The 12,465-nt window shown below is 54.1% G+C and overlaps 1 protein-coding gene across 2 annotated transcripts in view; it reads left to right on the forward strand.

Moving 5' to 3' along the window:
• Positions 1–11,009, forward strand: part of LMX1A (LIM homeobox transcription factor 1 alpha) — a 160,189-nt gene extending 149,180 nt beyond the window's left edge. For both annotated transcript variants that reach the window (XM_040460940.1, XM_040460939.1), the window contains exons 6-9: positions 2,752–2,829; positions 4,421–4,490; positions 6,956–7,126; positions 8,752–11,009. In XM_040460940.1, coding sequence (XP_040316874.1) covers positions 2,752–2,829; positions 4,421–4,490; positions 6,956–7,126; positions 8,752–8,912 — 480 coding nt within the window. In that variant the 3' untranslated portion in view covers positions 8,913–11,009. The remainder of the gene's footprint in view (positions 1–2,751; positions 2,830–4,420; positions 4,491–6,955; positions 7,127–8,751) is intronic.
• The last annotated feature ends 1,456 nt before the right edge of the window (positions 11,010–12,465 follow it).

The following is a 12,465-nucleotide window of genomic DNA, read 5'->3' on the forward strand; positions in this document are numbered from 1 at the left end:
AGAAGGGAGGAAAGGGGGCCGGGCCCCCCTGGTCTGTGTGTACCCTTCACTCCTCTGGGGTGTTGATGGGCGCACTTGGGGGTCAGGGCGGTGGGGGAGGCGGTTCAGATCGAGCCTGTGCAGGTAGCCTGCGGCCCTCCTGGAGATTCTAGATCCCTGGTGCTGTGGCCAGGGCCATGATGGAATCTCCCTGTACTTGTGTGCACGTGTACCCATTTCGCTTGGCTGCTTGCTCAATACACGGAGAGCAGCAGGAAGAATAGGAACAGGTACCTGTTGGGGGTTTAGACCCAGAGGCTATAACAAAGGCAGTAAAAACACAGTGGTTTGTGGAATGTATTTATTTACCTATTTTTGGTCTAGTATGTTCCACTCGGAGTGGTGGTTTGGGGGTTCATCCACGCCTCAGTTCGTTCATTTTCGCTGCCGAACGGTATCCCACCGCGTGGCTGGACGGAACACAGTTGGTTTGTCCGGTCATCTGTTGATGGATGTTTGAGTTGTTTCCAGTTTGGGGCCGTTACAGATGGGGCTGCCATGAACATCTGTGGTCTAAGGAAGTGGGAGTTCACTTCCATCTTCGGTCACAGTCCAGAGGTGAGCAATCTGAGACTGGCAGGGAGCTGTATTATCCGTCATTGGTTCCAAGGGGCCGCATTAGCTGTCACCATCGTTTCCAGCCACCATGGTGGAGAAGGAGGGTGTGGAGGGCCAAGCATTTGCCTACTGAGGGCGTGCCCCGAGATTCTCTGTATCACTTTCTCTCATCCGTGGCGGCCAAAATTGAATCCCGTGACCGCGTCTCCCGCAAGTGGGGCTGGGAGATGAGTCTATCTGGGTGACCACGTGCCCTGCCGCAGCTTGGGATCCACCTGCTAATAGGAGGGAGGGGGGATTGGATATTGGAGACAATAAGCAGTCTCTCCCACAAAGAGCCACACCCATTTATTAAGCACCCGCCATTTAATGACTGCCTGCTGTATGCTCAGTGATGTTACTTACGCAGTACAGATAGGAAAACTGTTTTGCTGAAATTCGTGGAGGAAATACATTTTTCGAAAATTTAGCACTGTTTCTCCTGTGTCCCTCTTAGTCAGCTTTTGCTGTAATAACAAACAAAGTCTCAGTGGCTCCTGCAGACCTGGCTTTCCTGCCCTGGGCCGGTGGCTTGGCTGTGGCCCAGCTGGGCTCAGGGTCAGGCCTTCTCCAGCTGTCTCTCTGGGGCTCCAGGCTGAGGGACCAGACTGTTCTCATGAGGATGGCGGGAGCCACGTCCCACCAGGCAAGCCCACCCCCTTGGATCACACGTGCCACTTCCTCGTACATCCCAAAGCAAGTCAAAGCAAGTCACGTGGCTAACTCCGTGTGAGGCGTGGGGAAGGCCCACCAATTGGAGCAGCGGAGGGAGGGTGGCTCTTTGCGAAACAGTAATATCGTCTGCCATGATATGTGACCTCTGACAAGTGTCCCTGCAGACCTCTTTCCTTCTGTGTCCTTGTGGCTCCTTGGGCTTCAGGGGCGGTGCTGGCAGGAAGTGAAATAGCCCCAAAGTAGGCTTGCCCGAGGACAAATGATCACCTCCCTCATTTATTACTTATCCTCCATGTACTAGACTCCCAGCCTCTGTATGGCCCTGTGCCCAGTGCTTGTCCCCGGGCAGGCTGTAGGCCGCCGGCGGGGAGGAGACGCATGTGCACATAACTAACACCGGGGAGGAAGCGGTGAGGACCATACCGGAGGGGCAGCCGGGAGCCGTGGGAGCCCGGGTAAGGGAAAGGTCTCTCCTGTCTGGGGAATCAGGCAAGGCTTTGTGGAGCAGGTGGCTTTTTGAGCCGGGCCTCTGAAACACGGATGGGGTTTCAGCAGGTGGAGGTGGGGCTGGGGCCCACTGCTCTCTTAGTTGGCTTAGCAGAAGGATGTGCTTTAAAGATCTGGTCTCATCATCTCCCTTCTCCTAAGCCTCGGCCCAAGTGGTGTGATGAAAGGGGGAGTCCTTCCCAAGGCCCCCAGAGAGCTGTGCTCACGGCTGTGCCTTCAGTCCCCTCTCCACCCCAGGACGTAAGCCACAGGGCAGCGCCTCTCGGACTCCTTCTTGGGAAGGCTGTGCTCTTGGCCTCTTCCCTCCTGGCCCGCACCTTACCACGTGCCTGCACGGAGGGCGGCTTTTAAACCCATATCGTCATTAGAGGGACCCTGACTGTCCTGTTTCTGCGAGGCCATGGCGCATGTGCTGTGCCAGAGCTGACTGCTTCGCTCTGCCAGATTCCAGAAGGCTCTTGACTCACTCAGGGTATGGGAGTATGAATGGCCATGAAACGCCCAAACCCCCCTAGAGCTATGAGAGACCAAACCAGACGTTCAGGTCGGTGAATTCCGTTGGAGGAGAACAAGAGAGAGCCATTTGTTACATAAAGTGATTCTCACCCTCCATCCTTCTTAAGTAGGTTAGTCCACATGGAACTTTGCTAATGTTCCAGAACTGTCCGAAGGCCTGATTTCCAGAGTAAGAGAAACTGAGAAACGCCTCTTGGAATGCACATCTAAATTATTTATTCCTCTCTTTGTTCCCCTGGTGAAGGACCTCTCTCCACTTGAAGGGAAGCAATGGTCTTGCGTTTGGGATCAGGCTGGACCTTAAACACTAGCCGGCAACCATCTAGGATGCAGCCGGCCGGCCTCCCTATGCACCGTGTAGGGAATGTTCAGCCCCTCCTCTGAGATGCCAATGTTTCTGTATTTCTGATGTTCAAGGTGAGGGAGACCCTGGCCGCAGAGACAGGGCTGAGCGTCCGTGTCGTCCAGGTGTGGTTCCAGAACCAGAGAGCTAAGGTAATCTGCTTCTTACCGCTGTCTATCTCTGTGTGGTTCATTTCCTGAAATAATACAACAGGACTTCGTACTTGCAGATGGGTTTTCCAACCAGAGCTTGTTGGACGGATTTTCTAAACAGAACTCATAGGTCTCCTGATTCAGAAATTCTGTTGAGGGTCCCCTGGGTGTCCCAGTCGGTGGAGCGTCTGACTTTGGATTTTGACTCAGGTCATGATCCCAAGGTTGTGGGATGGAGCCCCATGTCGGGCTCCATGCTGAGTGTGGAGCCTGCTTAAGATTCTCTCTCTCTCTCTCTCTCTCTCTCTCTCTTTTGCCTCTACCCCCTGCCCTTCTCACCCACTCATGCTTTGTCTAAAATAAAGTTAAAAATTTAAATGAATTCTGTTGACCACAGTCACATCAGCCACAGCAGCCCTGCAGAAGGGGAAGGAGAGGGTGTTTGTTCTGGTGAAATGGTTTTGATTTTCCTGGTGGCCATGACTGTGAATCTGGCTAGCCGTCTGCCAGAATACAAAAGCAGATTCTTTCATTCACCTTTATTTAACCCAGATACCGAAGTTCTTTTAAAATTGCAAAGAGAAACCTACATAGCACACAAGTCTAAGGTGATACCCTGGTACAGTAGGATGAATACCTTTACTTACCTCTCCCAGTGCCCCCCAAATACACCCCAACCATCATATTGTCCTCTGGATCCTACCAAGGTCTGTACTGCCCTGCCTTGATCATTTATTGGTTTTCTGTCCCTAAAAATGCATGTGGCCCATGGTCCATATGTCTGGGGTCCTAATCCATAGTAGGTGATCCGTTAATATCTCATTATCTGATTGTGATTGGTTAAGATAGCACTGCCCTAATTGAATTCTTTAGAATAGGGCACTTGATGTGTATTCAATCCTGAAAGGACTCCACGTTTCAATAGGATTAAGAGACCCCATAGCCTAATGTGTTCGTGAAGCAGAGGAGTTTGAAGCCTTGAGAAATGTTGCAGGAGAGAACTTTTTGTTTGCTTGTTTTTCTTAGGGTCTCATGGAGCCCTGACTTCTCCCAGAACACAGTTTGGGAAGCGTTGGGTTAAAATGTTCCTTCTGGGAAGTCTTAGTATTAACAGGGTGCTTTGGGAGACCAGCTCCTTACCTGGAGGCACGGATCTCCTGGGAGGCATCTCAGACACGGGGGGTGGGGGGGGTGGGGTGGGGGGGTGGCAGGTGGGGGAGTGGGTGGGAACCGCCTGGGGGCACATCCCAGGTCACACCCTGTGAGTCAGCAGCCGCTTGCCACACATCTAAGCCGGGCTGCGTCCCGCATCCCCACGCTTACACCGCACGTGAAACTGTCACGGCATGAGCAGCAAGGTTTATCAGCTCAGAGGAAGTCCCTGTGCCTGGAAGACCAGCTTCCCAGCCTGCTGTCTTCCCAGGGCTGCAGGTGCAGAGCCCGCAGTGGCCCCGGGCAAACTTGGGGCTCCTCCAGCTCGGCTCTCTTCCTGAGTCAGAGCTCGGGACGTCCCATGGTCCTTCTACTTTGCACACAAGGCTGGCCCGCTGCCCGTCCCCTGACTCTAACCCTGCGCCCCTCTCCTCATCAGATGAAGAAGCTGGCTAGGCGACAGCAGCAGCAACAGCAGGACCAGCAGAACACCCAGAGGCTGAGTTCTGGTAAGCGGGGGGGCGGGTGGGGGGGGGGTTCCTAGCCGGGCCTTCCAGGGTCCAGGCCTTGCCCACTGCCTGGCTCTTTGAATGCCACTCCTGGGCTCCGCGAAGCCCTGTCCACACCAGAGTGGCTCGTCCGTTGGGGACCGAGCCCGGGGGATCTGGGAAAGGGTTGAGGGCGCCGGGCTGAGGCCCATGATGCTGACTGTGTGCAGAGCCCCCAGGACTGTGGCCGGACTCCCCGCGGAGCCCAGGACGCACCCAGATCTTTCTCCTTCCTTGCAAATCAGCTGACAGAGAACACCCATGTGGTTGACCCCCTCCCAGAATAACATGAAATAGTAAAAACAGGGGTGCCTGGGTGGTCAGTTAAGCAGTCAGTTAAGCTCAGGTCATGATCTCGCGGTCCGTGAGTTCGAGCCCCGCGTCGGGCTCTGTGCTGACAGCTCAGAGCCTGGAGCCTGTTTCAGATTCTGTGTCTCCCTCTCTGACCTTCCCCGCCGTTCATGCTCTGTCTCTCTCTGTCTCAAAAATAAATAAACGTTAAAAAAAAAAAAAAAAAAAGAAAAAATAGTAAAAACAGGAACCCCCTGCCTCGTCGGGCATGTGTGTAGATCACAGAGTGCTCTCGTGCTGACCTGAGTCTGACAGCACCCCCACCCGGGGGGGGGGGCAGAGAAGTACTCTCTCCCTGTCTCACTGATGAGCAAACAAGGGCGCTGCAGGGCTGAACGTGGTCCTAGAGGAACAGGCGGGGGGTCGGGACCAGAGTATGTTTCTCTGATTCTGAGCTCGTCTAGGCCACGCTGCCCTGCCACTCCCTGCCTGTGTGCCCCTTCGTCTGTTGCTGTTGTTTTTAATGGGGTGGTTGTGAGGACTGGGCAGGGAGTCAAGAGCGACAGGCTGTGGCACCCTTCAAGGGAATTAAAAAAAATAATAATAAAAAACTACTCTTACACCTGTGTCATTCTTAAAGGGATACGCCCCCAAAGGCCACCCAGTGGGATTTCCTGAGGGATCTGTTTGTGCCCAGAACAGGAATTGTCAGCCTCCAACGTGCACAGAAGTCACTCGAAATTTGACAAAATTCAGATTCTGATTCTTAAAGTCCTTGGGTAGGGGCTGAGATTCTGCATTTTTAACAAACTCCCACCGTGCTGGCCCGTGGACCGCAGTCAATAGGCCGTGGACGGTGAGATTGTTCTCAGCCCCCCAGACAGGGCCCCTGTCCTTGCGTGGACTTGCCTCGTGCTTGATACCTGGGCTAGGCTCAGTCTACACGCGGGCTTTTGCAGCACAGAGTTCTCCTGGCTTCTTCTCTTCTAGGCCAAACAGTATCTTCACGGCAAGAGAGATATTCAGAGAGAGGGAGGGAAAACAAGGACACGGGCACTGGGCAAGGTTGGAGGGGTGAGTGGGTCAGGAGACCTGAACACTGCCCCAGCTCCACCCCCAAAGCTGTTTGATCTCGGACCAGCCTTTCAGTCTCCTGGAGCCTCAGGCCACCTGTCCCCCGGGTGGGATAGTCGCACCTGTCAGCAACGTTGTGCTGGGCCCCTGGGAAGTTCAGAGACGGTCACAGATAGGAGAGGGCTTTGGGAAGAGCCACACACGTTGACTCCATATAGGCCAACACCCTCGAAGGGGGAAGAATGCACGGAGGCATTATGAGAACACAGTCTCATGGAGTCTGCCTGTCAGCTCCTTGAGGTCAGCCGGGCCAGTGTCATGAACCCCACGTAACTGACGGGCCCCAAGGATAGTGATTCTGGAACGATCTTTAGATCCATCACCTCCAGTGGCTGCCAAACCTGTGCGTACCATCAGACGCGTTTGTTTTGTGATCTCTTTCAAGGAAGCTCTCCAAGTTCAACTGCCCTTATTCTCCAAGGTTGGTCCTGATAGCCCTTGGTAGGGCACAGGCTGGAAACTGCTGATGTCACCTCATTCCTGACCATTTCATAAGTGAGGAAACCAAGGCTCAGGACGTATAATGATCTTGCCATGGCTAGATCTAGCCAAGATGACCCTCCATGAGTGTCACCACCCGGTGTTCGCACCTTGTGAGGTCCCCCTCGGACACTGATGAGGGGTGACCGAGGGTGTGGCTTCTGAGGCTAGGTCGCAAAAAATGTGGCGGTTTCTGCTTTGTGCTCTGCTGGATCCCTGGCTCTGAGGAAGCCGGCCGCCACGTTGTGAGGATGTTCAAGCAGGTGGAGAAGATGGTGTAGTGGGGCTATGACGGGATGGAAGATACAGCGTGTCGCCCTCCAAGTCCGGGGCTCCCTGTATCACGTGCACCAGCCCCTCTCACTCTCTCCTCCTTATGAAGCTGCAGCAAAGGCCAGTGCTGGACGGGAACACTGGGCAGTGAGGGGTATGAAGTTCAGAAGGTGTGCTCGGCTTTCTCGCCCAGCCTGGGGTCCTGGGCTGCACATGGAGAATGATCTGCCTTCTTCTTTGTCCCCCAGCTCAAACAAATGGCGGTGGGAACGCTGGGATGGAAGGGATCATGAACCCCTACACGGCTCTGCCCACCCCACAGCAGCTCCTGGCCATCGAGCAGAGCGTCTACGGCTCAGACCCCTTCCGACAGGGCCTCACCCCCCCACAGATGCCGGGAGACCACATGCACCCATACGGTAAGATGGGCCCCGGCCCCACAGGGACCGCTCACGGCTCGCTGGCGTGGGTCTCTCCTTCCCTCCCAAACACACATGTGCAGTTCCCGGATGCTCAAGGAAGCTACAAGCAGAATATGTGCCCAGAAGATGCCACTGGATCGTCTAACCAGTGGCTGCAGAAGAAAGACCAGTACCCACAGTCATCAGTGATGTTCCCACTTATTCTCCTTTTCAAAGATTCTTGTTAAAGTAGGAGGCTGTACTTTGATTGTAAACCTGTTCGCTGTGATCGAATTTCCCTTCTTTCCTTTCACACCAGGTACCACATGTTTGCAAGCAATGCCGGCCGTGATGTAGGCCGAAGGCCTTAATTAAGCAAACTTTTAGACAAAGAAAGAAAATACAGAAAAGCGCAGAGAGCAAATTTTCTAATGCAACTGATACTACTTAGGTGCTCTCAATTAACTCCTGAAACAGAACCTGATTCGGGAAGTGAAAAGTATCCGCCCCCCCCCCCCCCCCACAACTCCCACTCCACCAACACTGGGGTTGCTTTAAATGCCAGGTGTTGAGATGGCTTAGCCTCCCCAACTGTCAAGCTTGCTGGGCGGACAGCAGCTGGGGCCTGGGCATTCTGATGGAGTGGGCGAGCTCTGGAGCGGAGGTCTGAAGTTCAATCTCAGGGCCCAACACATTTTTAGACAGAGGAGGTCAGTGGCCTATGGAATGCGTCTGTCCTGGGTAATCTGTGATCCATTACACTGAGAGCTACAGTTAAAGTTTTATTCAGCAGGCCTTCAAAACAGGGTGAGAGCGGCGTGCCTCAGCCCACAGATTTTGTCAAACAACTGCTTTCATCAAAGAAAAATTCTGTCTTCCCACGTGCTGCGTATAGCAGATGCTGATTAAGACCTGGCCCTCTGTAGGGGCTTCCCTGACCAACGCCGCTCATTTGCACGTACATAGATGTATCCATGCAGATAAAACGTGTGGAGGGTCCGACAGACGTACCTCTAGGTCCTTGTCACAAAGATCCCCGAGCTGTTCCACAGTTTGCCCTACTGTCTTCTCTGTCCAGGGTGTCAATTAGTCCCCTAACCTTGTCTCTTCTGCAGGACACGTTCGGGGAGGCAGCAGGCCCTCGGTATGTCTGAGGGGACTTGTATTTCCACCAAGGTCTCTTGAGCCTTATCCACAATGCTGACATTTATCTTCTTACCAGTCGTCCTCCAAGAACCATTTTGGGGGCTGAGTCCTCTCAGAGCCCTGCCCCAGCCCCTCTAGCTGGCGATGCTGTGTCCAGCCCACTCCCCAGCCTTGCTGTGTAGACTTTCTGGCGTTTGCTCATGCCGCACCCAGTTTGCACTTTGTCACATCCTAGTTTACACTGTTTTCAGTCGTCGTGCTTTCCACCCGAGCCCCCAAAGGACACGGGAGATCTTCTGTGGACGGGGATTACCTCCCTCCTACTCTCCCACATAGCTCTCCCTCCACCCCGTCCTCAGAATCCACTAGAAAACCTCACGGGGGCGGGAGGGGGGGCGGCTGTGCTCAGCTCATACTCGCTGCAATCCGCTACACTTCCCAGCGCCGAAGGGAGTCCCTGCTTCTGGACCCTCATGACCGTTTCATCTTCATTTCAGGTGCGGAGCCCCTTTTCCACGACCTGGATAGTGACGACACCTCCCTCAGTAACCTGGGTGACTGTTTCCTAGCAACCTCAGAAGCTGGGCCCCTGCAGTCCAGAGTGGGAAACCCCATTGACCACCTGTACTCGATGCAGAATTCTTACTTTACCTCTTGAGTCTTCCCCTCGAGTTCTGTGGCTGGGCTCCCACACGGACCAACCCTACTATGTGAGGGGTTGGCCGGCTGTAGAGAGGGGGAGGCCAGGGAAGAGGTGGGGTGGGGAGGGAGTTCTGTCGGGGATGCTGTTGTATGACGATCTGATGTAGCTCGGCATTTCCAAAGACTGAATATACAATGATCGCGTAGCTTCATGTTTCCAATAAGAGTCTTAGCTTAGGTATGAAGACGTGTTTCTCATTAAGGACAGGGACTTTGAATATAGACATTCTCATGCAAACTAGGTACCTAGAGACTCCTAACAACTTCCCACCGTTTTGGGGAAGCTCTTGTCAAGAGGTGCGTACGTCTACCCATCCATATACCCATAGACAGACAGACGGACAGATAGATGTGTGTGTGAGTGTGTAACCTTCCATACTTTATCATCAAAGTTTATTCCTAATTATGACAGGCACCAACTGTACAGAAAAAGTAACTTTATTTTCCGTGTGAACTATATTTAAGGAAATGCTTGATGCACTTAAGTTATAAAAATGAGATAATTTACTTTTATAAACTTTATTTTTAGTTCGAAGAGACTTGTCGGCAGGGCAGAGAGGCCAGAGGCCTGCTCCACCTGGGCCCGTAGCTTTGAGTGCTCGGCTGAGCTTTGAGTGCTTGACTGAGTTCTGTTTTCGAGAGTGTCACGGGGTCTGGAAAGCCGCTCTGTGCGGCTGACCGTATTCTCTCACGGATTCTTGCTCTCTTTGGGGCCGAATCACAGGGCTCGGGTGGGACCGAAAACTCCTTGATCACGTTCTTAGAAAACGTAAAGCCGAGACTCTTCAGCTTTCTTTTAAATTCTGACGCGTAGCTGTGGGAGGCAGTAGGAAGGTCAGTTCTGCTCTTGAACTTCAGCATCTGTGGGTGTGGGATGAGACTGACAGTATGTACCTACCTCACTGGGGGACACTGAGGCTTAATTCACCCCCAGGACACATGAGCAGGGCTGAAACCAATATCCCATATTTGTTTAAAGTACCAGACCGGTCACTGGGCAAAGGGGGCTCCGTGGGGCCGCCCGTAGCCCGAACCCCAAGGGTGACTCTCCCTGCTGTGGTCCCTTCTGCAAAGCCTCGGCTGGAGACACCAGCTCAGGGCAGCTCAGGGGGATGCCAGGGTCCTTCCATGGGGAGGAGGCTACTGCCGAGCAGATGGAAGAGGGCATTGTGGTGTTCTAGAGTGTTCTAGGGTGTTCTAGACACAGGGTGTCTAGAGTGTTCTAGAGTGTTCTAGGGTGTTCTAGTCGGGATTGGGCCGACTACGGCCTGCAGGCCTGTGTTTTATGGCCTGCCAGCTAAGAGTGGCTCTTACATTTTTAAAGGATTCTTTAAAAAAAGAAAGAAAATATGTGGCCCAGAAAGCCTGAAAATATTTACTACCTATTCTGTCCGCCTCTTTTCATAAAATCTCTGCTGGCCTCTGTTCTAGAGAGTCTATTTCTTAAACAGCCTTCTGGAGCCCTTAGAGGCAGCGGGGATCCAGCGAGGACACAGGGTTCCTCCCTCTGTCTCGCTTTTCGGACTCGGAGCACAGAAGCCCCAGCAGCCATTGTACACAGGGACACTTCACAGCCTGTTCTCCAGGTGCGGTGCTAGGGGCCCGCTACGTCTGTGCAGGGATGCCTCCTGAGAAAGCAGACAAGATGATGGGGAAGACGGGGGGGGGCGGGGGGGCGGGGATCAGCCTGGGCTCCTCTGAGGGGGCCGTTCGGGCTTGGCCTCGCTCCTGAGGACGTTCTAGGTCTTCGGAGCCTCGGACACAGAGACTTGTCCCCTTCATTGTCTGCAAGGCCAGAGGGAACACGCTCCCTTACGGTAGAGTCTGTGTTGTGTGATTTTTTTGTGTGTGCTCTTGTTTGTAATTTATGCAAACCACCAAGAACCCCAAACCAGTCTGGCGAGTAGAAGTCCTGCAGGTGCCTACCACTACGCAGGCTTCTGTAGAGATCCGTCGGAGAATGTAGCAGATCCTATGTGAGTGAGACAATTAGAGATCCTTCCTCCACTCGTAATGGCATACCGAGATGAAATTAAAAACCTCTTACCAATGAGCTGTCGTTGATTCAGGGGCAGGGGCGGAGGGCAGGGAACCAGGGGGACACGGGAGTTTTGTCCACAGGGGCCTGGGGAAGAGCATACGGTGGTACCGCGCAGCTTAACACGCAGGGAAAGGGGCTCCGGCAAAGCTAAGGAGAAGGGAGCCTTCGCCCTCCCGCCGGGACGGACGCCGAGACCTCGGTCTTTACAAACAGCTGCGGAAGGAGGTCCCGGGCGCGTTCCGACGGCATTGGCAAGTTCACCCGAGGCAGAATGGTTTGCGTTGTGCGTGGGGAGAACGTTCGCTGGGACATCAGAGCGCTGTCATGGGGCGGGAGAATCTCCCACAGGACTGAAGGGAGATGCCTGGCCGGGATGGGGGAGCCGAGCAAGCAGACAGGAGCTTCCCCCAGAAGTTCTCGGTGGTTTTCGGTGTGATCTATGGGTGGGTTTTACGACCATAGAGAAAAGAGGTGAGAATGTGTGTGCACCATCATTCTCCCCGTGTTCTCTCGCTCGCCTGGCAAGGGGGGGGGGGGGGGGGGGGGGGGGCTCACTCAACCCCGTGTGAGAAGCTGGTTCTGCCTCTTGCCGAGGGTCTGGAAGGTGGGCAGGGGGAGCCCACGAGGGAAGGCGGTCTCACTGTGCCCTCCCCCGGCCGCCCCTGCTTCCACCTCCAGCTTCCCGAGAGAGCGAGCCCAGGCCCGAGAGGGTCCCCAGCACGGTTTGCCTTCTTGACATCTGCTTATCGTCCAGCATCGGTCTGTGCTCGGCCTTCTCAGGAAGCCTGCAGAGCTGGGTGGGGTGTCTGTGCGGGGAGCTCGGCAAGTGCACCTGCTGCAATAAACGCCCCCCCCCCCCCATTTTATAATCATTCCAACACAGTAGGAGTTTCCACATGGCTCCCCGGGAGGGAGTCTTGGTCCAGAGGGCCTCTCTCTTCCACGTCTAATGAAGGCTGGGCTCATGGCTTCCAAGATAGCCCTGCCGATTGGTTTTCTCTTCTTTTCTCTTTACGACTTCGGGCTAAAAGTGGGCCCGTCCAGGTCTGAATCCCAGGGCCTCCACCTACTAGCTGCACGGCCTGACCGGGGCAGGTTCCTTGACTCTGCCAAGATCCCGACTCCTCGTCTGCAGCACAGACGTGGTTCTTGTCCCTCACAGAGGTGACGAGGACAAGTGAGGTCGCACAGGTCAAGCACAGAGCCTCGCGTGGGGCTCACAGCGAGCGCCTGATGTGTGGTGGCTACCTCGCCAGAGGCCGGGGTGTTGATGGAAGGCTAAGGGAGTCTCCCACCATGTTTGAGGAAAAAGGAGAAAACACCCTGGTTTACCCTTTTCACCCCTGGGGTCAACATAATCACTTCTTCCCCTAACTTCTTTAGACCTCAGTGTGGGTCTCCATATAGCCTGACTCGGAGTTGTGGAGGGTCAGGTTTTTTTGTTTTTTTTTTTAAATTTTCTTGCTTT

The sequence above is a fragment of the Herpailurus yagouaroundi genome, unplaced genomic scaffold (assembly GCF_014898765.1).
Source record: "Herpailurus yagouaroundi ecotype Mexico unplaced genomic scaffold, PumYag 253, whole genome shotgun sequence".
Lineage (NCBI taxonomy): Eukaryota > Metazoa > Chordata > Mammalia > Carnivora > Felidae > Herpailurus > Herpailurus yagouaroundi.